At 42.4% G+C, this 25,874-nt stretch overlaps 1 protein-coding gene across 7 annotated transcripts in view; it reads right to left on the bottom strand.

Moving 5' to 3' along the window:
* The window catches only part of AHCTF1 (AT-hook containing transcription factor 1), an 81,877-nt gene that overhangs the window by 51,541 nt on the left and 4,462 nt on the right, over window positions 1-25,874 (bottom strand). For 6 of the 7 annotated variants that reach the window (XM_039235849.1, XM_039235846.1, XM_039235851.1 and 3 more), the window contains 5 exons: window positions 17,727-17,851; window positions 15,710-15,963; window positions 13,141-13,321; window positions 9,405-9,612; window positions 7,763-7,879 (listed from right to left, as the gene is read on the bottom strand). In XM_039235849.1, coding sequence (XP_039091780.1) covers window positions 7,763-7,879; window positions 9,405-9,612; window positions 13,141-13,321; window positions 15,710-15,963; window positions 17,727-17,844 — 878 coding nt within the window. In that variant the 5' untranslated portion in view covers window positions 17,845-17,851. Of the gene's footprint in view, window positions 1-7,762; window positions 7,880-9,404; window positions 9,613-13,140; window positions 13,322-15,709; window positions 15,964-17,726; window positions 17,852-25,874 lie in introns of those variants that run through there. The other variant, XM_039235853.1, reaches the window with a different exon arrangement.

Raw genomic sequence — 25,874 nt, 5'->3', positions numbered from 1 at the left:
CTTTTGTTGATGTGATGTATCACATTGATTGATTTGAGAATGTTGAACCAGCCCTGCAACCCAGGAATAAATCCCACTTGATCTTGGTGGATAATTCTTTTTATGTGCTGCTGAATTCTACTTGGAAGTATCTTGTTGAGGATTTTTGCATCCATATTCATCAAGGATATTGGCCTGTAGTTCTCTTTTTGTTGGGTCTCTGTCTGGCTTGGGAACCACCATGATGCTGACTTCGTAGAATGAGTCTGGAAGTTTTCCTTCAATTTCTATTTTTTGGAATAGCTTGAGAAAAATGGGTATTAATTCTGTTTTAAATGTCTAGTAGAATTCCCCAGGGAAGTCATCTGGCCCAGGGCTCTTATTTTTTGGGAGATTTTTGATAACTGATTCAATTTCTTCACTAGTTATGGGTCTGTTCAGATTTTCTATCTCTTCCCAGGTGAATTTTGGTAGTGTGTGTGTGTGTTTAGGAATTTGTCCATTTCTTCTAAGTTGTCCACTTTGTTGGCATATAATTTTTCATAGTATTCCCTGATAATTGCTTGTATTTCTGAGGGGTTGGTTGTAGTAAGTCCTTTTTCATTCATGATTTTGTCTATTTGGGTGCTCTCTCTTTGCTTTTTGAGAAGCCTGGCTAGAGGTTTGTCAATTTTGTTTATTTTTTCAAAAAACCAACTCTTGGTTTCATTGATCTGTTCAACTGTTTCTTTGGTCTCTAGATTGTTTATTCTGCCCTGATTTTTATTATTTCTCTTCTCTTACTGGGTTTGGGGTGCTCTTGTTGCTCTCCTTCTAGTTCCTTCGGTGCACTGTTAGATTTTGTACTTGCGCTTTTTCTAATTTCTTGAAATAGGCCTAGAGTGCAATGTACTTTCCCCTTAGGACTGCCTTTGCCGCACCCCATAGAGTTTGGATTGTTGTGTTTTCATTTTCATTTGTTTCCATGTATTTTTTAATTTCTTCTCTAATTGCCTGATTGGCCCATTAGTTCCTTAGTAGGATGTTCTTTAACCTCCATGTTTTTGGAGGTTTTCCTGACTTCATCCTGTGATTGATTTCAAGGTTTGTGTTCAAGCATTGTGACCTAAAAGTGTGCATGGTATGATCTCAATTCTTTTGTATTTATTGAGGGCTGCTTTATGTCCCAGTATGTGATCTATCTTAGAAAATGTGCCATGCACACTTGAGAAGAAAGGAATTCCATGGCCTCAGGATGTAGAGTTCTAAATATATGTCAAATCCCTCTGTTCCAATGTGTCTTTCAAGTCCATTATTTCTTTAGTAATTTTCTGTCTAGCTGATCTACCCATTGCTGTAAGTGGAGTATTAAAGTCCCCTGCTACTAGCACATTCTTACCCATAAAATTGTTTGTGACTGTTTTATGTATTTATGTGCTCCCGTATTTGGGGCATAAACATTTATAATTGTTAGCTCTTCCTGATGAATAGACCCTGTTATTAGTATATATTGCTTTCTTCATCCCTTGTCACTGCCTTTACTTTAAAGTCCAGTTTGTCTGATGTAAGTATAGCTATTTCAGCTTTCTTTTGACTTCCAGTAGCATGATACATATTTCTCCATCCCCTTACTTTCAATCTGAAGGTGTCCTCAGGTCTAAAATGAGTCTCTTGTAGATACAAATAGATGGATTTTGTTTTTTTTTATCCATTCTGCTACCCTATGTCTTTTGATTGGAGCATTTAGCCCATTTACATTCAGTGTTATTATTGAAAAATATGGGTTTAGAGTCACTGTGTTCTTTGTAGAATTCATGCTTGTGATGGTGTCTCTGGTACCTTGCGTTCCTTGCAACATTTCCCTCATAGAGTCCCCCTCAGGATTTCTTGTAGGGCTGGTTTAATGGTGACAAATTCTTTCAATTTTTATTTGGGAAGACTTTTATCTCTTCTTCTATTATGAATGACAGGCTTGCTGGATACAGGATTCTTGGCTGCATATTTTTTCTGTTCATCACATTGAAGATCTCCTGCCATTCCTTTCTGGCCTGTCAAGTTTCAGTAGATAGGTCTGTCACCACTCTGATCGGTTTCCCTTTGTATGTTAGAGCCCTTTTATCCCTGTTTTCAGAATTCTCTCTTTGTCCATAAATTTTGCCAGTTTCACTATGATATGTCGTGCAGAAGATGGATTCAAGTTACATCTGAGGGTAGTTCTCTGTGCCTCTTGGATTTCAATGTCTGTTTCCTTCCCCAGATTGGGGAAGTTTCAAGGACTCCTTCAGCACCTTTCCCTCTCTCTTCCTCTTCTGGGATTCCTATGATAATACAGATATTGTTCCATTTGATTGTATCGCTCTGCTCTCGAACTCTTTCATGTTCCTGGATCAGTTTATATCTCTTTTTCTCAACTTCCTCTTTCTCTATAATTGTGTCTTCTAATTCACCTATTCTCTCTGCCTCTTCAATCCATGCATTGGATGCCTCCATTTTATTACGCATCTCATTTATAGCATTTTTTTAATTCATCACAATTATTTTTAGGCTCCATAGTCTTTGTAGCAATAGTTTCTCTGATGTCTTCCATGCCTTTTTCAAGCCCAGTGATTAATTTTATGACTATTGTTCTAAATTCTTGTTCAGTTATGTTGCTTTTATCTGTTTTGAGAAGTTTTTAAAAACTTTATTTGTAGTTTCTTTATTTTTCAGGCAGAGAGAGACAGAGCATGAGTGGGGAAAGGGCAGCAAGAGAGGGAGACACAGAATCTAAAACAGGCTCCAGGCTCTGAGCTGTCAGCACAGAACCCAATGTGGGGCTCAAACCCATGAACCGTGAGATCATGACCTAAGCTGAAGTCAGACACTTAACCGACTGAGCGACCCAGGCGCTCCTGTTTTGAGCAGTTCTTCAGCTGTCATTTCTTCCTGGAATTTCTCCTGCAATTTCTCTAGAGGAGAGTTCTTCCATTTCATCATTTTGGTTAGCTTTCTATCTCTTGTTAGTTTTAAAAGCTCGTTATGCACTCTGCACCTAGGAGTGCTGCTGTATTAAAGAAGACTCTTTGACTGTCCAGGGCCTGTCCATTCAGGAAGTGCTCTTTGAATGGTGTCTCTTGGTCTCTCTTGTTGAGACTTTGGTTATTTTATTTCCCTACTTGTAGTGGTATTTGGGGCTCTCCACCATGTGCACTTTGGCTTGTTTCTTGAGGTAGCCCTGTCCACAAACAAGGGCGTGCCCTCTGGGTGGTTGGCCGGAGCCTGGAGTGGGTTTGAGGATTGGTGACGAGGGTTGGGAGCCTCTCGCCTCACCACTGGGGATCGAGCCGAGCCAGAAGCACAGTGACGCAGTTTCAGGCATGCCACATACCCTCCAGATTGAGCTGGCTGGTGAGCAGAGGGGTGGTTTCTCCCGGGGTCGCCTGGGACCAGTGTGTCCCACTCAGGGCGAGCTGGACAGCAGGAAACCGGATCCCTCTGTGTCCCAAGCCGAGGTTTTTCTCTTCTCCAGGGACAGGGACAGTGTCTTGAGTAGTTCCGCTGCTCTTTCTTTTCCCCTAGACTCACCGCAGCTCCCCGCAAAGGGGACTCCCTCCACTCCCTCCAAGTCTCCGGTCCCAGCCCGTTTTTATCTTTCTCAGTTCACACTCACGCTATAAGGTTTTCTCAGCGGAATCTGTCTCCTTTTCCTCCCATATTCCTGGATATTCTTGGATTCTGTAAGGGTTCCTATGGCTTCAGGCCTTCTCCATTTGACAGATGGGGGTGAGTGAAATGTACAGAGCTCCCTGCTTCTCCGCCATCTTGCCTCTCCGTGGCTGATCTTTCTTAAAGGACCTACTCTACTTGGCTTCCAAGGATACCACAGTCTTCATGGTCCCCACATACACTACCCTCGGTCTCTGCTGGCAGTTCTGTCTCCTGCTTCTCAACCTTCGGTCATCCCTGCGTGCAGAAGGCTTCCCAGCTCTCTTCTCTAGCTATTCTCTCTCTGGGCTAGTAGTGCTCTACCTTGGTTGCTTATGATTAGAATCACCAGAGGAGTTTACAGAAAATACTAGTGCTTAGATAGGCCTTACCACCAGAAATGGGTTTCACTGGTCTGGTGCACCAGAGCAAACTCAATACTCATATTATCCTGACCTCCACGGCCCTCCACACACCAGTTCTATTTTTCTGACCTCACCCACGACTACTCTGCATTCTACCCTTTACCACTCTTGCTGCTTTTCCTTGCAACATTTTTCTAAGGCCTTTGCCATCTTTCCCTCAGATCTTCCCATGGCTCTCCTACCTCCCAGTCCCAACCGACTTCATTCACATCTCCCTGACTACACAGATCTAAAATAGCAGTTCCCTATATCACACATTCTGTATCTCCTCTGCCAGCTTTATTTTTCTGTACTTAACATCACTACCTGAGATTACATTAAATATGTGCACTAATATACTTATGAAATATACTCCCTGAAATATACCATCCAGAAGAACAGAGATTTATTGGTTATGCATCGCTATGTATCTCCAACTGTCACTAGCACCCAGTAAATGCTCGATAATTACGCTGAATGAATAAACACACGGATGTGAAACAAAGACAACCTCGCAAAGACCAAATATTAAACAGGATAAACTGCATACAACCACCATTCAAGGGACACCAGTTTTTCCATTCACTTTTCCATATTACAAAATTAACTTGGCTTTTATTGTAATTGAGGAGCATGGTAGTGAGGATGGAGTTGTACACCCGTGTAATCTTGTGGTGGTGTGGTCACGACAATGATTCTTTCCTTCCTTCTTTTATCCCATTTAAATAATTACTCTGGCAGTAAAAAGGAAGGACCACGCCATCTTTCTCATTTAGACTTACAATCTAAATTTATATTATTTTCATCAGCTTATAATACCAGTACGGTGCTGGGAAAGTCCATGACCAGGGGATCAAAGAAGAGCCTTTGTTAAGTAATATGCCTTTGTGAAATGAGAGATTAGACTAAGCGTGATTTAAAGCAGGATTCCTGCCCTGGGATCTGAGGGGAGATAAGAGAGCATCTGTGAGTTCCCGTAAATTGTAAACAAGAATATTTCTCTTTATATGTGTATGTGAACAATACATAATAAAGATATATATGTACACGTATACAAAGAATACACACACAAACAACACTTCTACAGAGTGTATGTAATACTCACATATAAACAAATGTAAATACTCTCTTTAAATTTTTTTTAATGTGTTATTTCTGAGAGAGAGAGAGACAGGGAGAGAGCGTGAGCAGGGGAGGGTTAGAGAGGGAGGGAGACACAGAATCCGAAGCAGGCTACAGGCTCTGAGCTAGCTGTCAGGACAGAGCCCGACGCAGAGCTCGAACCCACAAACCGTGAGATCATAGCCTGAGCCGAAGTCGGATGCTTAACCGACTGAGCCACCCAGGCGCCCCTCAAATGTAAATACTCTTGTGTACAACTTACAGGAGCTCACAGACTGCACTCTGTCTCCCCGCAGACCCCAGGCAGGAATCCTGCTTTAAATCGTATCACATACACACACCAATACATATCCCGGCCTTCATCAGATTCTCAAAGAGCCCCATGACAGACTAACTTAAGTCAAAGACTAGAAGACCACAAAAATACCATTCTCAAAAACATCTCACATCAGTAACACTACAAACACAAAGTAAATCATGTCAGAATAAATAATCCAAATTACCAAATAAATTAACCCTACCCTATTAAAAGAATATATACAGTATCAGAAAGTGGTTTCAAAGTCATTAGAGAATTATGCCCATGTCTTATTTCCAAAATGTGTCGTGATAATAAACATAAGTAAATGCAGAATGTCACCGTAAGAGAAGCAAACAGTATGTTCTGCCTGTATTTTAAACTATGATTCATTTGTGCTTCAAGTGCAAATTCAGTTGACCCTCCAACAACATGGGTTTGAACCCATGTTCAAAAGTTACAGGTGGGGGGCGCCTGGGTGGCTTAGTCGGTTAAGCGTCCGACTTTCGCTTAGGTCATGATCTCGCGGTACGTGGGTTCGAGCCCCGCGTCAGGCTCTGTGCTGACTGTCAGCACAGAGCCTGGAGCCTGTTTCAGAGTCTATCTCCCTTTCAGAGTCTATCTCCCTCTCTCTCTGACCCTCCTCTGCTCACGCTGTCTCTCTCTCTCCTAGAAATAAATAAAAATATTAAAAAAAAAAAAGTTACAGGTGGATTTTTGACTGCAGGGGGTGGGAGGTGGGGGCTGGGGGCGGTGAGTAGAAGAGTCAACTGTGGAGCTCTGAAAACCTCAAAAAAGGACTCAGGGAAGTGCATTCAGTTCACGAGGGTTTTACACAAAATCAGGAGCAGAGAATAGCAGACAGCTTCCTGATTACAAGGACACAGTAGACATCACTCACTGACAGTACTAAAAGAATCAAGAGTGGTATGATAAAAAAGAACGCAGACTTATTCACCAAGTTCCAAAATAAGAGAACAACACTCTAGACTTTAGTGTACAAATCTTAGGAAAAGCAAAATTTTAAAAACCCACATAAATAATAATAAATCAGAGCACTTGGGTGGCTCAGCTGGTTAAGCATCCGACCGCAGCTTAGGTCATGATCTCTCCATTCCCAAGTTTGAGCCCCGTGTCGGGCTCTGTGCTGACAGCTCAGAGCCTGGAGCCTGCTTCCGATTCTGTGTCTCCCTATCTCTTTGCCCCTCCCCTGCTCATACTCTGTCTCTCTCTCTCTCAAAAATGAATGTTAAAACAATTTTTTGAAGGGTAATAAATTACCGAACTCATCCTAAGAGGCAATCCTAGGAGGAAAAATAACCAAACAACAATCATTTAGATGAAAGTCCCCTTGCATCCCCCTCCCCACCCCAACCCTGCCTGAACAGCCCAGCGGAGTCTCAACCATCAAACTGCTGCTGCCCACACCGCACTGGGGCAGACGGAAACACAGCCTGGACTCCATGAAGGAGAGAGAGCTCCACAGCGGTCTCCTTATTTTCAGTTCCATAGTTTTTCGGGATTGACAAATTTCAAAAGTGGCAAATCAAGTCTTCTTTCCATCACTGACCACAGAGTAAGGCAAGATAAAACCACCAAGTGTGGCATCTAATACAAAATCCCAGAAATCTAATACAAACAGACCCCAATTCAGGTACCCAGAGCCCGAGGTGGGATGGGCTTGGGAGGAGCAAGTACTGGGAACAAAGGTGATCACCATCGTGGCGTTTATATCATAAGCGCGACTGTTTCACTAATCTTAGAAGGGATGAAACATTAAAGAGAAAGAAGAGGAAGTCAATACTACTACCATTCTAGCCCTGGAAACAAGCGAGCATAACCAGACAGAATCAGCTGAAAGATTTCTCACGAGCTATACTTGGGACAAAATTAGACCCTGTGACAGAGTAAAAAATAAGCAAGTGAATGCTACGAGTTTACTGCGCCAGGCAAGCAGGACAAGGAACAGAGTCGGGGTCAATAAAAACGGGAGGCACACACAACAGGGAAAGAAGGTGCTGGGACACGAGACCCCAGGAGGCCACCGCCCCCCACCTGCACTGGCCGGCTCCCGGCAACAGCAAGCAAACAGGCGCGCACAGTGTCCTCCCGGCCTCAGAACGTACTCAACCACGTGGAAACAATCCCTTCGTTTTCAGGATCGTCCCAATTGCCACCCGTGACAGTGATGTTGCTTCCGGGGAAACTGAGACAATGTACTGTGAAGCTTTCTGAGAGGCTCGCTGCGGCCTCGTCGCTGGCCAGGGTCGTTGAAAACCCCACGCGCCACACTCACCTATCCTGTGTAGACTGAACGGCCCACAGGTAACAGCAATTACGAGGGTCATTCTCCGGTTCTTGAAAAGTGAGAGCGTACACAGGGACTCTTCCACCTTCCAACTGGGTATAGTACCTAAAACGGTAACAGAAAGGACTTCATATTCTTACGTGGTGATTTCAGGAAGAATCCGGGCTCTCATGGGAGACTCTCCGGTTAGAGCAACTGCCGCTCGCGCAATCGTCTCATCTTCAAAACTACACAGGGCATTCGAGGTCACGACTGCCCGTGGCCATGGTGCCAGAAGGGCTAAAACCACCCCCAAGGTCGCCTTCCAGTCCCGTGGACGCCACGTGAGCTGCTCCCCAGGGAGGCGGCACTCCGCCTGGGCCACCTGCCCCGGCCAGTTTCCCCAGAACAACCCCGAGGGGGTGAGAACGCTCCCGGGAACCAGCGAGAAGTCAGCCCGGAGCGGCCAGCGCTAGGGACGCACGTAGAGAGGCCGGGGACCCCCAGGTTCGCAGGAGCAATTCAAAGACAAGAGCTGGGGAAAGGCTCTCGGCACAACACAGAGAGCTGAGGTGGCCTCCCGTGGGGGCTACTGGGCGACAGCACCTCCACCCCATTGCTGGTAACTTGCAAAACCCAAACCAAAAAGAAAAAAAAAAAAGGACTCTGAGGATCTGAGGAGGTGCAAGGACAGAAGTTACTTAAAGCACTTGTGATTCTCTACTTTATCAAAGAGCAACGGTGAGCAGCAGGTCTGGTTTGAGATGAGAGAAACTTGTTATTTTCCTCCTCTCTCTTTTCTCTTTCACCTCAACCCTGGTATACGGTATACATTTATTACCAAGGTGAGCCAAGCAGGAAACGTTTGGAAGAGTAACTACTACTGATTTTTTTTGCAAGATAAAGTATTCAAGAAAATATTCCAATATGCCTTGAAAAAACAGAGAATATTAAATTGACAACTTACAAGGAAAATGGGCATCTACTTAGCTATAGGGATTAAAAGTCTGCAATACTTATCTGTCACCCTCCTCAATAAAGGGTTAATCCCACACGATTTTCAAGATTTTTTATTAAAATCTTAATCTCACACCCAGTGTGGGGCTCAAACTCACAACCTCAAGATTAAGAGTCGCACGCTCTACTGACCGAGCCCCCTTCAGCAATTTGAACACCAGAAATGCCAATTTAAAAAGTATCAATACAACTGGGGGAAATTTAAACAGCATCAAAATTTCAAAACATGGTGTCTTTTAACTTTGATTAAAAAGCCTGTTTTCCCATCAACCAAGTACTACCATCACCTTCTACTCTACACGTGTGGTTGGAAGTACTCATGACAGAATTCATACCCCATGAATACGTGGCTTACCATTACAGAGCAGCATCTTACTCGCCAACAGCCCACCACACTCGCTGAAGGGCCTTTTAAATACACACCAAAGAGCCGACCTATATTCACGCGATGAGGCCTTCCTTTATTATATCAAGTTATGATTTTGTGCAGCAAGAAATCATCCAGACTCACTAAACTGCTAAGCTACCCTACCTTTTTCTCTTTACTCTAATTTTAAACTATTAATACCTGAGTACAAGCTATCTTCGGAAAACGGCTACCAATAAACAAACAAGAGGAAAAAGCTGTACTTACTCTCTTTTCATGCTTTTCATATTCCACAGAGCTAGGTAGCCGTCAGAAAAGCCCACGGCCAGCTGGTTAGTCCTGCTGATGTAACAGAGCACCGACACGGCCGTCCCCGACGGGCTGGTGAGCTGGAAACACAGGTGGCGCCCTGCCCGCGTCACAGTCTCTCTGATGTGCGGCACCTCGGCCGGAATGCCAGTGACAACTTCGAGGTCTAGAGACGCAGAGTGAGTAAGATCAGCAAATTGTAAAGAGCATAAAAGCAAACGTGTCACCCCCTAGTCAAGCTGCAACTGAAGCCCACTGGGGTCGATGAAAAAGGATCTGTGACAACACAGCACGCTCAGCTCCTAAACAGCCTCCCATCTATGTAAATGCTACGATTTTCAAAACACATTTAGGTGTGTAACTTTTTAAAACTCTCATGGCACGTTTTAAATATTCTCTAAAGTACATTTTTTTTAAAGGATTAAAGAATTTCCTTACTAATCATAAACAAAGCTGACAGTTTCTTTATTTACATTTAGAACTAAAAACCTAAATACTCCCTTTGGAGAAGTGCCGGTTCCAGGTCTGGGGCAGGAAATATGTGAGGTGAGCCTAGTTCATCTTGTGCCCGAAATCGAGGAAGCCATCGAAATCTATAGGGGATCTGGCAGACTCCAGAAGGGGCTTGTCAGTAACAAATGCCATTTTGAGCACTGTTTCTTTAACAATGAAAATGAATGAATGAAACACATTAAGTATGTAAAACCTCATGAGTTCCCGCCCTGCTCACCTAAAGACTTTCCTGAACCATTTTAAGTCCCTGGGTACCAGCTCCTTACTCTGAAAATTAGTACTTAGAGAAATAGTAAGCATTTATCCTTTTCTGTACAAACTGTATTTCAGGCAAACAGCCCTAGTTAATGAGAAAATCCTTCCTTAGATTTACAGAATTTTAAAATCATCATTTTTGTATCCCCTAATGAAGAAACTGAGGTAACAGTCTCAATGGACGAAACAATTAATTTATGTAGGGTTTTTCAACTCTGGCTCCACTGACGCTCTGGGTCAGAGCAATCTTGGCTGAGGAACAGCCCTATGCGTATAGGATGGTCAGCTGCATCCCGGGCTTCTACCCAACGCCACCAGCACCATCTCTCTCCAGGAGCAACAACCAAAACACATCCCGGACACCTCATCAAAGATCCCCCAGAGGGCAAACGTCACCCCCGGGTGAGAATCACCGGTACAGGGGGAAATTGTAACAAGGAAGAATCAAGCTGTCGTCATCTGGACCTACTGGTCACTGAAGGTGAAACATGACACCATGTGCCCCTGTCATGATACAATACGAAGCACCTGGCTCTTCCGAGGCAGCCTTGCCAATGTCACACCTGACTCTGGTCAGAACTGACTTACGTTTGCAGAAAACGCAAAATGTAAATGACAGCACGTGAAAACACCCTGATAACTGCAAACTGCGGGGCATTCTACCAGCTAAACTAACTTCTTTAGCAAGTCAGAAGCACTACAAATAGAAAAAGAGGGGAAGGGGGAGGACTGCTCTACATTCAAGGCGACAGAGACGTACCTCAAATGTCATGTGTGGACCTTCTTTAGACCCAGATTCAAATGATACAAATGCAAAACGATGCTTTAGAGACAATCACAGCAATCTGACTTATGGGTTCGTTACTAGATTACACCAAGGAGTTCTTATTAACGTACTTAGGACTGGTAATGGCCTTAGGACTATGTAGTAAAACAGCCCTTATCAGCTTTAAATTAATTCAGAGGCAAAGGTGGGGGAGAAGGAAAAGAAAACAAATGTACACGTGGTAAGTTCTGAAAACGAACTTGAATTTAGGTGATGGACATGTGGGAATTCTTATATTCTTCTCTCTTTGAAGATGTCTGAAATCTTTCATAGAAAGGAAAACTACTCAGGTCCGTATGTTAATATAACCGAGATGCAAGGGCAGGTTCCCTCAACGCTGCTATGCAGAGGGGAAAAATCATATATTGTACTTGAACAATTACCCTCTTGATCCCTTCTGCTTCTGATTTTTTTTTCCCAGAGAAGCAAGTGATTAAATTTTGCCAAAATAAATAGTTCATACAATGGAATAATGTAACCTTACGCAAGAGGGTAAGATAGACTCTATCTGTACTGATGTGGGAAGATGTTAAGGTTGGAAAAATTGTAACACAGTATTTATAGTATAATAAACATCAGGAACTTCATTTTCTATGTTATGTGTATTACAGTGAAGACCAAATAGTTGTAATCCTAAATTACTTTTGTAAACAAAAAAATATATTTTGTATTAAACCCCAATTTTTTATTCAATGGCTTTATAATTCTTTATAACTGGGAAATGATTCTGATCTCTGATCACAATCCAAAGTGTATCATTATAAAACTATCCTTGTGTTGAATTCCACTACTGATTGTGGACTTCTGAAGTAAAGAAAGTTCTAACTCTACTATTCTGGTCTGAAGAAGAGTTTTAATTATGAATATGAGCACATTGATTAGCCTTACACCTAGAAGGATACGATCTACAAAACTCTGGAACAAAAGCCATCATGACTATTTAATTCCTCTATCAACTTTCTGTAAAGGCAGTTTAGGCATTTCTAATATTCTATAAATTCACTTTCAGTTTCTGTGATTTCTGCAAGTCAATTCTTTTCATTAATTTTACACAGAGTTAATCAGTCAGATCTTTGTACATATCAAATTTGCAGATACAATTCTCATCACTGTGAGGATCTTTTTTTAAATTTTTTAATGTTTATTTATTTTCGAGAGACAGAGACAGAGAGTGCAAGTGGGGTAGGAGCTGAGAGGGAGAGGGAGACACAGAATCTGAAACAGGCTCCAGGCTCTGAGCTGTTAGCACAGAGCCTGACGTAGGGCTCCAGCTCACGACCTGTGAGATCATGACCTGAGCTGAAGTTGGATGCTTAACTGACTGAGCCATCCAGGTGCCCCCAGGATTTTTTTTTTTTTTTAAGTGTACATGTGGCCATTATTTCTGTCAAATCAAGTGTTTTCAAGTCATATTACAGAAATCTGTAAAATCAAAAAGTTTGTTCAGAAATCTGATTTTGCTCTTAAGTTTCTGGCTAAATATAATTTTTACTACTTGCAGTTACAATCAGTTTTATTAAACACTGACAATTTTTATTCGTTATGCTCATTATAATTTGGGGGAAAATAATGATCATTTGTATCTTTCTTTCTTAGCTGATCTACAGAGAAAGATCTGCCCTATTATAGGACTGCTTTAAAAATCAAGAAAGTCCTCAAAATTAAACGGTCTTTTCCTAAAACTGTATGATATATACATTTTTAAAAGGCTTTTAGGTTACCTCTCCTCCCTACATAAGCCAGTCTTAACACTGGATAATTCTATAACGTCTACACCTTCAGCCCTCCTCCTGGCATAACGGAACGACAGCTATTGTTCAAGTGTTGATTTAAAACAAATCAGGAATTGTCTCAAAAATAAATAAAACAAATCAGGACCTCAATCTCTTTCAAGACCTACTTTCGTACCTCATCAATAAACAGAATAACTCATGCAAAAGTATCCCTGGGCCCCAAAACGCTAATACAATGGGTCCAGACCATTAAAGAAACAAAGACACACAGAAGCAATTTCTACATAAAGGTTTTTCACTGTTTAAGGAACCCTGGTCCATTGCATCGGAATCCACCAGCGCTCAGTTCGAGGCTCCACACGATTACCTGATGCTTCCACTTCATTCTGGCCGCACGACAAGTCATCCAAGCACAGGTCAATGAGGAGGATGTGCCCGATATCAGTCACCACGGCCGCCACACCGAAAAGCCACCGCAGGCTGGGGTGCAGGTGCTGGGTGCTTGCACTGGCGCCGCCGTGGTTGATGACAGGCTCGATGGCGGTCACCTGGGGGGCAGAGAGTGAAAAAACACAATGAAACAACAGAACAAATTTGGAGGTTAGAGACGGCTCTCAGCGATAACAGATTTAAACATTTTCTACTAGAGATTATAAATTTGCATTTGGCTGGTGGATCTGAATAACGTTAATGAAACCTTCAGGAACAGAAACACCATCGTTTCACTATAAAAATATATCCGGGTCGGTGTTTACTGGAAGCGTACCACAGGCCAGGCCTTGTCTAACTGCATCACGTAACGTCATGGTAACCTTGGATACGGGGTTATGTGTAATTACACCTGTTACGGATGAAGCACGCTGAAGCCTAGAAAGTTTAACTGGGGTCATTTATACTCAAACCCAGATTCTTCTCTATAAAGCTGTCAACCAGCTACTGCTCCATCATACAGCCTGTTGTCCTGAGGAAGGATGAAAAGAAATCATTCAAGAAAAATTTACAGTTTTACTTTTATGCATTTTATGCATTCATGTCAGAGTAAAGTTTGTTTCAGGCTGTAACTCATTACAGACAAAAGCCTGGCTCTGTATTTCACTGGTATACAAAACATTCTACAGTGTTTCTAATTCTGAAAGCCGTGATTTCATGGACTGTCTTCCTTGTCTAACTCACAGTGATATTGTCTACAAATACTAAAGCCCAGTCTCTCAGTCCCTTCTGAGTGGTTAAAAAATCTATCTGGGTTTGCATTCCTCATACAAACACTGTATTAATTAACTGAAAATGGGATCTTATTATTAATTTTAAAATGAGACACTTAAAGCAAACAGAGTTAAGAGAGGATACTGTGCCCCAGACAAGAAACTTAGCTGACCAAGTTCTTGGGAAGGTTTCGATCAGTCTCCTCCCAGCCCTTCCCTTCTATATCCCCCCTTCTCTGCGGTGCCAACCATCTGCACGACTGAGCAACCAGGCACCTCGCCACCCTCATTCCTTCTCAATTACTCATCCAAATGATCGACAGGGCCAGGCCGTGTTACCTCCTGAATATATTCTACTTTTGTTCCGTCTTCTCCACTTTGACCGTCATTTCCCTTGTCCAGTTCATTATCATTATCCATCTGCACCTACTCCAATCCAATGAGCTTTTTATACTAGAGCTCTGCTTCAACCTTAAACGACCACCAAAGACTTCAGATGGAGGCCACTAACTACAAACAAGTCCCTTCACTATCCCAACCTTCCCCATTTCTAGACCCCACCTCCTCCGTCCCCTCCCGCAGCCATTCTACGTAAGCCCAATCCCCAAATGTCCCATACACTAGGACTTTTTACATGCTGGTCCCTTTGCCTAAAATATCCAACCTCTCTAAGCAGAAATTATCTAGGTGTTTCCATGTTCCGTGTGCTTGAGTTTATCAAAATACTTACTATACTTAGGCTATAAACTTATTACCTGTCTTCTCCCACTAGACTACAGGCTTTTTCAACAGCATGAACCAAGTTCCATTTATCTACTTTTCTCCAAAATTTAGGATATAGCTTGATTTACAGTAAGCACTCAATAAACTGCTAAATGAAATCTGACTTTAAAATCAGCACTGGCAACTACATTTAAGACACCAGGCTATGACCACTTCGACCCCCAGCAGTGCCCACTGAGTGAGTTTCCTCAAACTGTCAAAACATAGTATTTTGACATTTACCTCCCTTTAAAAATTCTATTCTAGGGGCACCAGGGTGGCTCAGTCAGTTAAGCATATGACTTCAGCTCAGGTCATGATCTACTGGTCCGTGTGTTCGAGCCCTGTGTCAGATTCTATGTTGACAGCTTGGAGCCTGGAGCCTGCTTCAGATTCTGTGTCTCCCTCTCTCTCTGACTCTCCCCTGCTCACGCTGTCTCTCTCTCTCTCAGAAATAAATAAAACATTAAAAAAAAAATTTTTTTTAAATATCATTTGACTCTTAAGAAAAATATATTCAACTCTTAAACAAGAGTGAAGACATACTTTCCATACTGCGGCAAGGCTACAGTGTCAAATTAAAAAAGAAGAAAAACAAACCGAAACACACCACAGTAATGAGTATTTTAATAGAAACTTCCAGTGTGCTCATAAACTCCAACTGAAGCTGATGAGACTCAGATGATCCTCTTCACACAAGAGAGTATCAGAACACTTCGTGTCACCCCTACTTTCATTTGCAATTTTCTAACCAAGCATAAAAAGTTCTATATTAAACGTTAAGTTCTTTTGATAACATACTGTCTTTAAGCTCTTTATTTTGAACTTTTAATGGAAAATAACAATTCCATAGAAGTAAGCAAATTTTAACAATGCAGAGCTCAATGGATTTTCCCAAAGCCAACACACCTGTGTGACCAGCAGGGGTTAGCTCTGAACACAGAGAGCTCATGTATATTCAACGGCACCTACCCTTCCAGGAAGAACAACAGCTTTCACTACTCTGGACACGCCAAGGTCGTACAGACAGAGAACACTCCCTTCTGCTTCCTCGAGTCCGATTAACAACCCAGTTCTCTTCTGCCAGGAGAATTCCTTCATAGCCAGGACTATGGGAGGCTGGTGATTCGCTCCACTGAATCGATACGCAGACAGCCGCGCTCCTGTTAGAAAGTTCACTACCTCGAGCTGTGGACCACAAGCCAGGCAAGCAAGTGCATTTCTCCCTAGAAGAAGGAAAAGAAAAAAGAAAAAAAGCAAAAAACGTTACTTATTTCAATGGACACCATGTAAGTAAACAGAAGTTAGAAGTTTTACATACATGATATACAGCTTATTATGTAGAACCTGATGCATTAGCTCTAAAGTGAAATCTGACCATTTATAGAACACAGTGGTCCAGAGATTAGTAAAATACATTAAACAACTATTACCTCAGTAAGAAAGTTAACCATTGGGTGAAGGCACCTGCTATGGGCTAAAAGAAACGATCTCATTTAGTCCCCGTCACACCTCAATACAGAGAAAAAGCAACGGAACTCTCACACAGGTAACTAACCTGCCCCCGGCCGTGTGGCAACAAGGACCGCAGCCAGAGGGGCACCGCAAGTCAAACTCCAAACCTCACAGGTCCACGATGTTATACCTCAGGAGTTACACGTGGTGCTCTGAGCCTCATAAGATATAACCCATGGTTCTATCCCCGAGTTGTTCAAAATCTAACTGAGAAGACAAGATGTAACTGGTGTCACAGGAAAGGCCAGGAGCCCTTCTGGACCCCTTACCAGTCATGCCTGGATCTTACTGTGTACACAGTGTAAACTACCCGGAGGTTTTTAACCTATCTGATAGGTTTTTAAACGTTACCCTCTCTGCTAAGCGAAACAGGGACAAGGGGGAGCACAGGGCACAGGTGCAGGATGAGACCCCAGGCCCGGCGGGCGACCATGAACGAAGAAAAGTAGACTGACAAGAGATTCGTCTTGGAGACAGGACTGAGAGTATGCGCTTGCTGATGGAAGACCATAAGGGAGGTAAATAAACCAAGAATCAGGAACAGACTCGAATTTGCCCTTGAGCAGCTGGGTGCGTGGTAACTTTTAAATCTGTGATGGCTACCTCGCATCCAAGGACACAGGTGGCTAACCCAGGCTGGAGCAACGGGACACTCTGCAGTTTAAGGAAACAGCACAGCACAGCGGGGACCCAGAACACATGGCTTCAGAGAGAATTCTCACCACTTGCTATCTCAACCTGCCGGGTTCTTAGCCGCACAGATCAGTGAGGGTCTACTCAGAAGAGTCTGATACCTCAGGGCAAAGTTGTTACAGGGCCTAGCACTGCTCTTATACTCCAGACAGGAGCGCTGCGAATAGCCACGTGGCTGACAGGTGTCCCTGTCCACCCACCAGGGTGGATGGCTGGGAAATTCACTTTCCTAAAACTCGCCTGCAGCCTCTTTCAGCGGACTGAAGTCCACGACTGAATGGCTCCTCTGCTACGGTTTTCTGCTCTATTATATAATCGAAACTGTATATTAAGATCTTGTTCAAGTTAACGAAATTAAGAAATAAGACTTTGTGGGTATTATTCGAGGCCCTACAGTCAGACTGTTCTACTCATAAGACTATTTAGATTCTAATCCAAATTCATCGCCAGTAAACCTTACTGATTACAAAGAAATAACAGCTGTGTATTATTTCTATCTTCTAAATATAAACAGTCAATACTAAAAGATAGTGTACACATAGTACAAAAACTATAAAGCACACAGTACTCTTAATAAGCAAAACACCCACCCAGGAGTCACCGAGAATTGTTCGAGAGTATACGGACATGATTCCACATGCAGCTGGGATGCCAGATGCTCAGGTAAGACCCCTACGACCAGGTAGTGCGATTTTATCCCGGATTAAAGGAAATTATAATACGTGCTTATTATTCTCTCCCAAATCTATCACATTGGTCAACGCCCAGTAACGTTATTTACCTGGAGTGAGCCTTCCACGAAGCACACATTCTGACGTCCTGCCGTCTTCCGCACAGGCTTGCACCGTCACCTCCGGCAAGCGCAGGAGGGCCGTCACTTGCGCCGTTAAGCCTCGCATGCTTTCACTGTAAGGAGTTGGAAGAGAAAGCATTACGTTCGGAGCGTAATATGCTTGAGCCCAGAAGAAAAAACGGAAAAGCCATCACACGAAAATAAATATGCTAAAACCAAAATCTGATTATAAAACACATTTCGTGTGCTTCTGGGTCTAAGGTCCTACCTCCTAATAAGATGTTTCCCAACAGCCTTAGGAGAGGAAAGATGTAGTAAGCCAGATGGCCTGAGGGTAGACTTGATTCCCCAGACGGCCTGGCCCTGTGCAGCTCACCTTATCTACTGCCTGACCTACTACTCTCCAAGAACACTTCACACACAAACAGGAAGAACTGATGAATGTTACAAAAACTGCTGCTCCAGGGAAGGGGGAGAAAGTCCCCCAAAAGTGTGCAAACACACAGTAATCTCAGGAATTGAGTTTGGGACGGCTCTTTAACTAGACAGGAAAAAAAAATTGGAAATTATCTTTCACTTCCAATATATAGAAGATTAGATTCCCTCTACTGTCAGCGACCAAAACTAATGGTTAAAATACCACTTTTTTGGGAGGGGGCAAGATGGCGGAGAAGTAGGGAGCTCCATACATTGCACTCGCCCCCATATCTCACACAGAAAAGATCTGAAGCCATAGGAAACCTTACAGAACCCAAGAGATTGGGAGAAAAAGGACGCAGGATCCACTGAGAAAGCCTTCTAATGTGAGTGCGAACTGGGGAAGATAAAATCGGGCCAGGATCGGAGACTGGAGGGACTGGGCGATCCCCCTCTGTGGGGAGTGAGAGGGGAAAGAGAGAGTCCGAAACTACTCAAGACACGGCCCCTGTCGCTGGGGAACAGAAAAACCTCCGCTTGGGGCACAAAAGGACTGTGCACGCCAACTCATCCTGGAAGGGCCACCCGTTGACCGCTCCTTTGAGCTCCTGGCTGGGTGGACCCCTGGAGTAACCGCGTGCGTACTGGGCCTCTGTGCTCTGAGCTGGCTGGACACTTAGAGGGAAGGCGAAGGGCTTAAAACTGGGAGATTTGCCCGCGAGTTCGTGTTTCGGGTGATGAAACACGGAGGGACCCAGTTTCCCGCTCTCCAGCGGGCCTGCGCGCCCCCCAGGCAAACCCCCCATCCTTGCTCGCCAACCCGACCCAGAGGAGAAGGGAGCAGCGATTCATGCTTCACCCCCAGGGCGAGGCAAGAGGCTTGGAATTGCCCCAAGGGGATCACCTGCGAGGTTGTGTCTACGGCAATTTCAGTGGGGCGCACGGACTGGGATTTGGAAACTAGTCTGGCCTGGGTTAAAGAGTGTGACCCACTTTGGCTGCGCCCCTGGCACGGGGAGTTTACACACCCAAAAAAGCGAGGTGCAGTGCTTGGTTCAAGAAGGGACTGGAGCGCCCCCACCCTCCTCCCCACAACTGCCAACGCAGAACCCCCACCTGACGCATCGGATCACACCATGCCCGTCCCTGCCTGAGAGCTGCCCTCCTCCCCTTTTTTTTTTTTTTGTTCTGGAACACTGACCTGATTAACTCTGGTCACCAGCTTGCTTAAACAGTCACATCTAGTCCATTCTGTAGATGTAAATTCTACACCTACCAACCTTATCATCTCTTTCTCTCAGGAGTAATTAGACTATATAGTTTCTCTGGATAAGACCAGCGTCCTTCTCTCATCTATCCAACCATATTCCACCCTTTAGCTCTTTGAAAAAAGCTTCTTATCTCTTCTGCCTGTTCATTCTATTTCCAATTTTGCCTCATCTCCTCCCTGTCTTCTCTCTCTTTCTCTATGCTCTTCAACCAGCACTGCATACACACGGCTATTTAATTGTAGCTGGGAAATCCGGTTATATGCTTTAAACCATTCTTTGTCCATCGGTTTTCTTCTTTTTTCTTTTCTCCTTTTTGACCCTTTTATGTATTTTATACTCTCTATTATTTGCCCTCCCTCCTCCGTCTTTTCTCTTAACTTTTTCATTTTCCCTCTCAGTTTGCATGTTTGTTGGATTTGTCTGTGCGTTTGTGTGCCCCTGCTCCCTGTGTGTTTGTCTGTCTGTTTTCTTCTCCAGGGTTACTTCAAGAAACTAGCCATAGTATACATGGTGGAGAGTCCCAAATATCACTACTAGTAGGAAAATAAAATAACCAAGGTCTCAACAAGAGAGACCAAGAGATACCATTCAAAAAACACTCTCTGAAAGAATAGGCCCTGGACAGTCAAAGAGTCTTCTTGGGTATAGCAGCGCTCACAGGTGCACAGAGCATAACAAGTCTTTAAAAGTAACGAAAGACAGAAAGCTAACTAAAATGACAAAACGAAAGAGCTCTCCTCCAAAGAAATTCCAAGAAGAATTGACAGCTAATGAACAGCTCAAAACAGATATAAGCAGCATAACTGAACAAGATTTTAGAATAATCATAAAATTATGACAGAAGGTAAAGCTAAGGGCTGGCAGAGCCAAGGCAAGCTAAGAGCCCCCTCCTCACCCCACTGAGCTCCGGTAAGGTTGTGTCCTCGGCATAAAGGTCAGTGAGAAAAGCACTCAGTGTGCAAGACAGGGTGCGGTAACGCTGCCCGTTTTAACCATGGCTGTTAAGTCTCTACTCGGAGTATTTCCCTTCACACAAACTGGTGGCCAGAATCCAAGCTAGGTTATCTGAAAGCACCCGGGGAGGGTTTTTTTATAAATTATTCTCAGGTTGGTAACGCTGCACACAACCCATAGAAACCACCTAGTCTCTAGAATATCAAGGAGTTTTCAGAGATGAAATTCCAAAGAAAATGGGCTCACAGTCAAATAATGAACTGTAACAAGGGTACCATGATCAGCAGCCAGCAGAATCAACCTGTCAAAGACTTCGGATGTTGAAAATGATCAGAGAACAGAAAATAGGTTTAATAGGTTTAAAGAAATCAAAGTTCTAGCTTGCTAATGCGGAAGAAATTTCACAAAAATAATGAATAGTCAAGCAGATCTGACAAAAGTTACAGAACTTGTGGAATAAAAAATTAAGTGAAACTCAGAACTCAATGGGGAAAATACCTCAATGGAGTTAGAACTGCGGCATATGCAACAAGATGGAAAAGCGCCACCAGAGTACAACACTACACAATGAGAGGAGCAGAAAATACATGTAGAATGATTACATTTACATTAAGGTAAAAAGGTTGCAAAACTAAGCAAAATAATACCTAAGGATACAAACGTGTGTAGCAAAACTATGCATGAAACAAGGAAACAAACACAAAAACCCGACAGTAGTGTGAGAAGAGGGAAAGGGACTGGAACGCAGGGGAGTAAGCCAGGGCTCTGGGGCAATGGTAACGTTCTTTTTCTACAGCCCCATGGTGAGCAGGCTCGTGTTCACCTACTCACCGCTCAGGCTTCTTTGTAACTTACAAATATTCTCTTTTATATCCAGGCAGCAAATAGTTCTTTTGTATCAAAAGTCAGCAAAACCAACTTAAAAAGTTAGTAACACGGCACACTAACTAGAAGGAGAAAGAGAGCCCCAAACTCCTGCAGAACATAAGACAGAGACAAAGAAATGAGCAGTTGGAAGTTACAGACAAGAGGGACCCCTGGCTGGCTTGGTCGGTGAAGCATCCAACTCTAGATCTTGGGATGGGGAGTTTGAGCACCCTGCTGGGTGTAGAAATTACAAGTAAAGTCTTAAAAAACGTGATAGACAAGAGAGGGAGAAGAACATATGCTTATTCAGAATCCCTCAACATACAACACTAAATGATAAGGAAGAAGCAGTATTCTAAAAGATATTTCCCAGACTTGGACATACCAATTCTTTGGAATCAGGAAGACCAGTGAATCCTGCATAGAGTAAATAAGAAGACGGCTGGAATATCTTCAAAATTCTAAGCAAAAATTGCTGTCAACGTTAAATTACAGATCACTGGAGTTATCATTAAACATGAAACATGTTTTTAGGAAACCAGAGTTCACCACAAATAAACTCTCCCTTAAAGAGACTTCGAAAAGATTACAGCTAGAAGGTTTCAGGTGGGATAGTGGTCAGAGAAAAGCTCCAGATACCTGCAGCGGGTTCCCCTGAACCTTCGTATGATCAGCGTAAGCATGTAAGGAAACCAGCAGAGGCCAAGGAATGAATCACTGCAAAAACCGAGGAGGGACAATCCCCAAAGCTTGCACAAGGCCAGGAATAACCCTGCACTGGAAAACATTCTAATACATGAGGCCCTGAGTAGGGTACTCGGAATGGTATTGACTGCTCCAGTTGGGGGGGGGATGGTGAAATTCGCCCTTGTCCAAGGCTCATTCTGGGCCTTTCTAAAAAGGCAATCCTCAAAAGACTCAAACTGTTTCCAAATAGCTGAGCGGCATCCTAGAACATGGAAGGCTCAAGAATATGTAAAGGAATGCAAAAAATACTCAGTACTCAAGAAGGTGAAATTCGCAATATCTGGCTTCCAATCAAAAATTGTCAGGCATGCAAAAGAAGTGGAAAAATATGACCCATAATAAAGGGAAAAAACCCAAACCCTGACCAATAGAAACAGACCACGAAATGACACAAAGGTTAGAATTACTAAAGGAGGACATGAAATCAGTTATTCTAGGGGCGCCTGGGTGGCTCAGTCAGTTAAGCGTCCGACTTTGGCTCAGGTCATGATCTCACGGTTTGTGGGTTCGAGCTCCGCATCAGGCTCTGTGCTGACAGCTAGCTCAGAGCCTGGAGCCGGTTTCGGATTCTGTGTCTCCCTCTCTCTCTGACCCTCCCCTGCTCATGCTGTCTCTATCTCTTTCACAAAAATAAATAAAATGGTTTTTTTTTTTTCAAAAAAAAAAAAAATGAAATCAGTTATTCTGGCTATAATCCCTATGTCCAAAAAGTCAGAGGAAAGCATAAGCATGTTAAGACTCAGAAGATATTTAAAAAGACTAAACCAAACATCTAGAGATGGGATATACACGGATAGAGATTCACAGACAGACACATTAAGTATTACTGAACTTAAACACCCACAATAGAAACTGTCTAAAATGAGCCACCATGAGAAAAAAGACTGGAGCAGAAAGGGAAGGAGCAGGGCACCTGTGGGCTATGAGACAATATTAAGTGCCCTAATATATGCAAAAGCAATCTCCAAAAATAGAGAACAGGCATATTTCAAAACTACTGGCCAAAATGGTCCAAATTTGATGAAAACTATAAACCTACAACCAGAAGGTCACTGTACTTCAAGCACAAGAAACATGAAGAAACCTCACTAAAATACATCATAATTAAAGGACAAAATCATAAAGTCTCCCACTGCAAAAAGGAACAAGGTAAGAATGACAGGAGACTTCTTGTGGAAAACAATGCAAGACAGAAGACAATGGAACAAATAACTGAAAGAAAACAATGGAACTGAAAGAAAGCTGTCAACCTAGAATTCTATATCCAGTGAAAACATCACTTAAATACAGAGAACAAACTGAGGGCTAATGGGAACGGGCAATGGGCACTAAGGGCACTTGTTGGGAAGAGCACTGGGTGTCATATGTGAGTGATGAAGCACTGGAATCTACTCCTGAGGCCAAGAGTACACTATATGTTAGCTAACTTAAAAATACATTAAAAAAAAAAAAAAAGGCAAAATAAAGACCTTGCAGACATACAAGAGCTGAAAAGACAGTCACCAGTAGTAGATCTGCACTACAAGGAATGTTAAAGAAATTCCTTTAGGAAGAAAGCAAATGATACCAGACGGAAATCTAGATCTACATAAAAGAATACAGACCACCAAAAACTGGCAAATTTCTTCTTAACCCATTGAGCCACCCAGGTGCCCCCCCCCCCCGTCAAATATCTTCTTAAAAGACAATTATGTATTTGAAGCAAAAATGATAGCAATATATGGAGTTTCTAATATGTTTACAAATTAAAATGACTAACACAAGGCTTAGGAGAAATGGAAGCACAGTTACAAAGTCCTTACACTGTATATTAAATGCTCTAATGGTACTTCAATATAGGTGGCAATAATTTAAAGATGTACACAATAAACCTCAGCACAACCACACAGCACAACATATACACACTGAGCTATATCGCTAATTAACCAATGGAAGCAATAAAATATCATCATAAAAACTTAAATCCAACAGATGGCACAAAAAAGGGAAAATGAAAGAACAGATGGGACAAAAAAAAATTGGAAGACAGCAGATTTAACCCTAACCGTGGTACATCAACATTAATGAGATGACTTGGAAGATGGCAGATTTAAACCTAACCATGGTATATCAACATTAATGAAATGACTTTAACGTTCCAATTAAAAAGCAGACTGTCAGATTGGATTTTTTTTAAAAAGCAAGAGTTTAAATAAAAAGGCTAGTTAGGTTGAGAGTAAAAATAATGGAAGCTAGATCACACTAACACTGATTTAAAAAAAAAAAAAAGGTAGAACAGCTATATGAATATCAAAGAATTCAGAGCAAAGAATATTACCACGGATAAAAAGGTTCACTTCATCATGATAAAGTGCTCAAGTCACCAAGTAAACATTAACACTCCTGAACATTTATACTGAATAACAGAGCTTCAAAATAAATGGGGCAAAAACTAGGAGCTGAAAGGAAAAACACAAACCCACAACTGTAATTGGAGATTTCATCAGCCCCCTCTCCACGACTGACAGTAACAACTAGACAGAAGAGCAGTAAGGACAAAAAAGACCTAAATACATCTGGCCAACCTGACTGATTATTATAGAACATTCTACCCAAGAACAAAAGACTGCACATTCTTTTCAAATGCACACAAATGACTTACCAAGATAGACTATATACTTATATTTAAAAGGATTCAAATCATACAAAGCATGTCCTCTGCTCAAAATGAAATAAAAAATCAGTAAAATGTCTGGAAAATTTACAAACATTTGAATACTAAGTAACATACTTCTAAACGAGTCATGGATCAGAAAGATCAAAAGGGAAATGAAAGTACTTTGAATTGAATGAAAAAAAAAAGATGTATCAAAATTTGTGTGATGCAGCTTAAAGCAGTACTTACGGGGAAACTGATAGCACTAAACTTCTGTAAGAGCACAGATCAGTAACCTAAGATTCTACCTTAAGAAACTAGACAAACTCAGCATCAGCAGAAGGAATAAAAGAGCTGAATTCAGTGAAACAGAAAACAAATAAATCATAGTAAAAAAATCAGTGAAATCAAAAGCAGGCTGACAAGAATTAAAAAAAAAAAAAAATTAGATTAACGAAAGTGAGAGACCAGAGACAGAACTATTTCACTTACGACAAAAATAAATTTTTCTCTTTATCTCATTCTGCAAATTTAACTAGGATGTGTCTCGTTGTTGACCTGCTTTTGCTGATCTTGTTGGGAGTTCTTGGTGTCTCCTGAATTTGGATATATTTCCTTTCCCAGATTAGGTAAATCTTCAGCTATAATTTCCTTACCATCCGCTAAAATGCACAAAAATAAAATGCTGAAATCCTAGCTTCCTCCTAAATCTTCCTCTATCTTCACCTCACCATATCCCTCTTTATCCAATTGTTTCTCAGGATTAAGGTAACAATTAAAATTCATTTCTCGGTCCTGCAAGTTAATTACACTTAGCTTCTATATAACTAAAAGAATGTACTCCATTAGTTTGGAATTAGAGCAGTGTTCTCAAACTTCCATCCTACACCAATGCCTGGTTCAAGATGAAAAAGGATTTCTCAAAGCTTTTAGTGTCTGAGAAGCAGCAAGGTGAATTATAATAGCAGGCTCCATCCAGAGTATGAGAAAAGGCAGGAACTTTGAATCAGAATGGCTTTAAAGCCCACGTTCTGCCACTTCCTAGTACATGGAATGCTGAACTTCCGTACTGTCTTCGTGTCACACCTTCTGAAAAAGGTGAATACTTATCTCTCCCAACTCTTAGCTTATCATAGTGCCTGGCATGAAGGAGTTCAAAAAGATGTTCAGTGAGTGAAAGAGAAAGTTTTTCAAATTTACAAGTTAGCCTTTGAATCTACGAGGGAAAAACTGGTTTCAAGACCT

Source organism: Hyaena hyaena, unplaced genomic scaffold, assembly GCF_003009895.1.
Source record: "Hyaena hyaena isolate Hyena2069 unplaced genomic scaffold, ASM300989v1 scaffold_103, whole genome shotgun sequence".
Classification (NCBI taxonomy): Eukaryota; Metazoa; Chordata; class Mammalia; order Carnivora; family Hyaenidae; genus Hyaena; species Hyaena hyaena.
The sequence above is the reverse complement of the archived record's forward strand: the minus strand, read 5'-3'. Positions and strand labels throughout refer to the sequence as shown.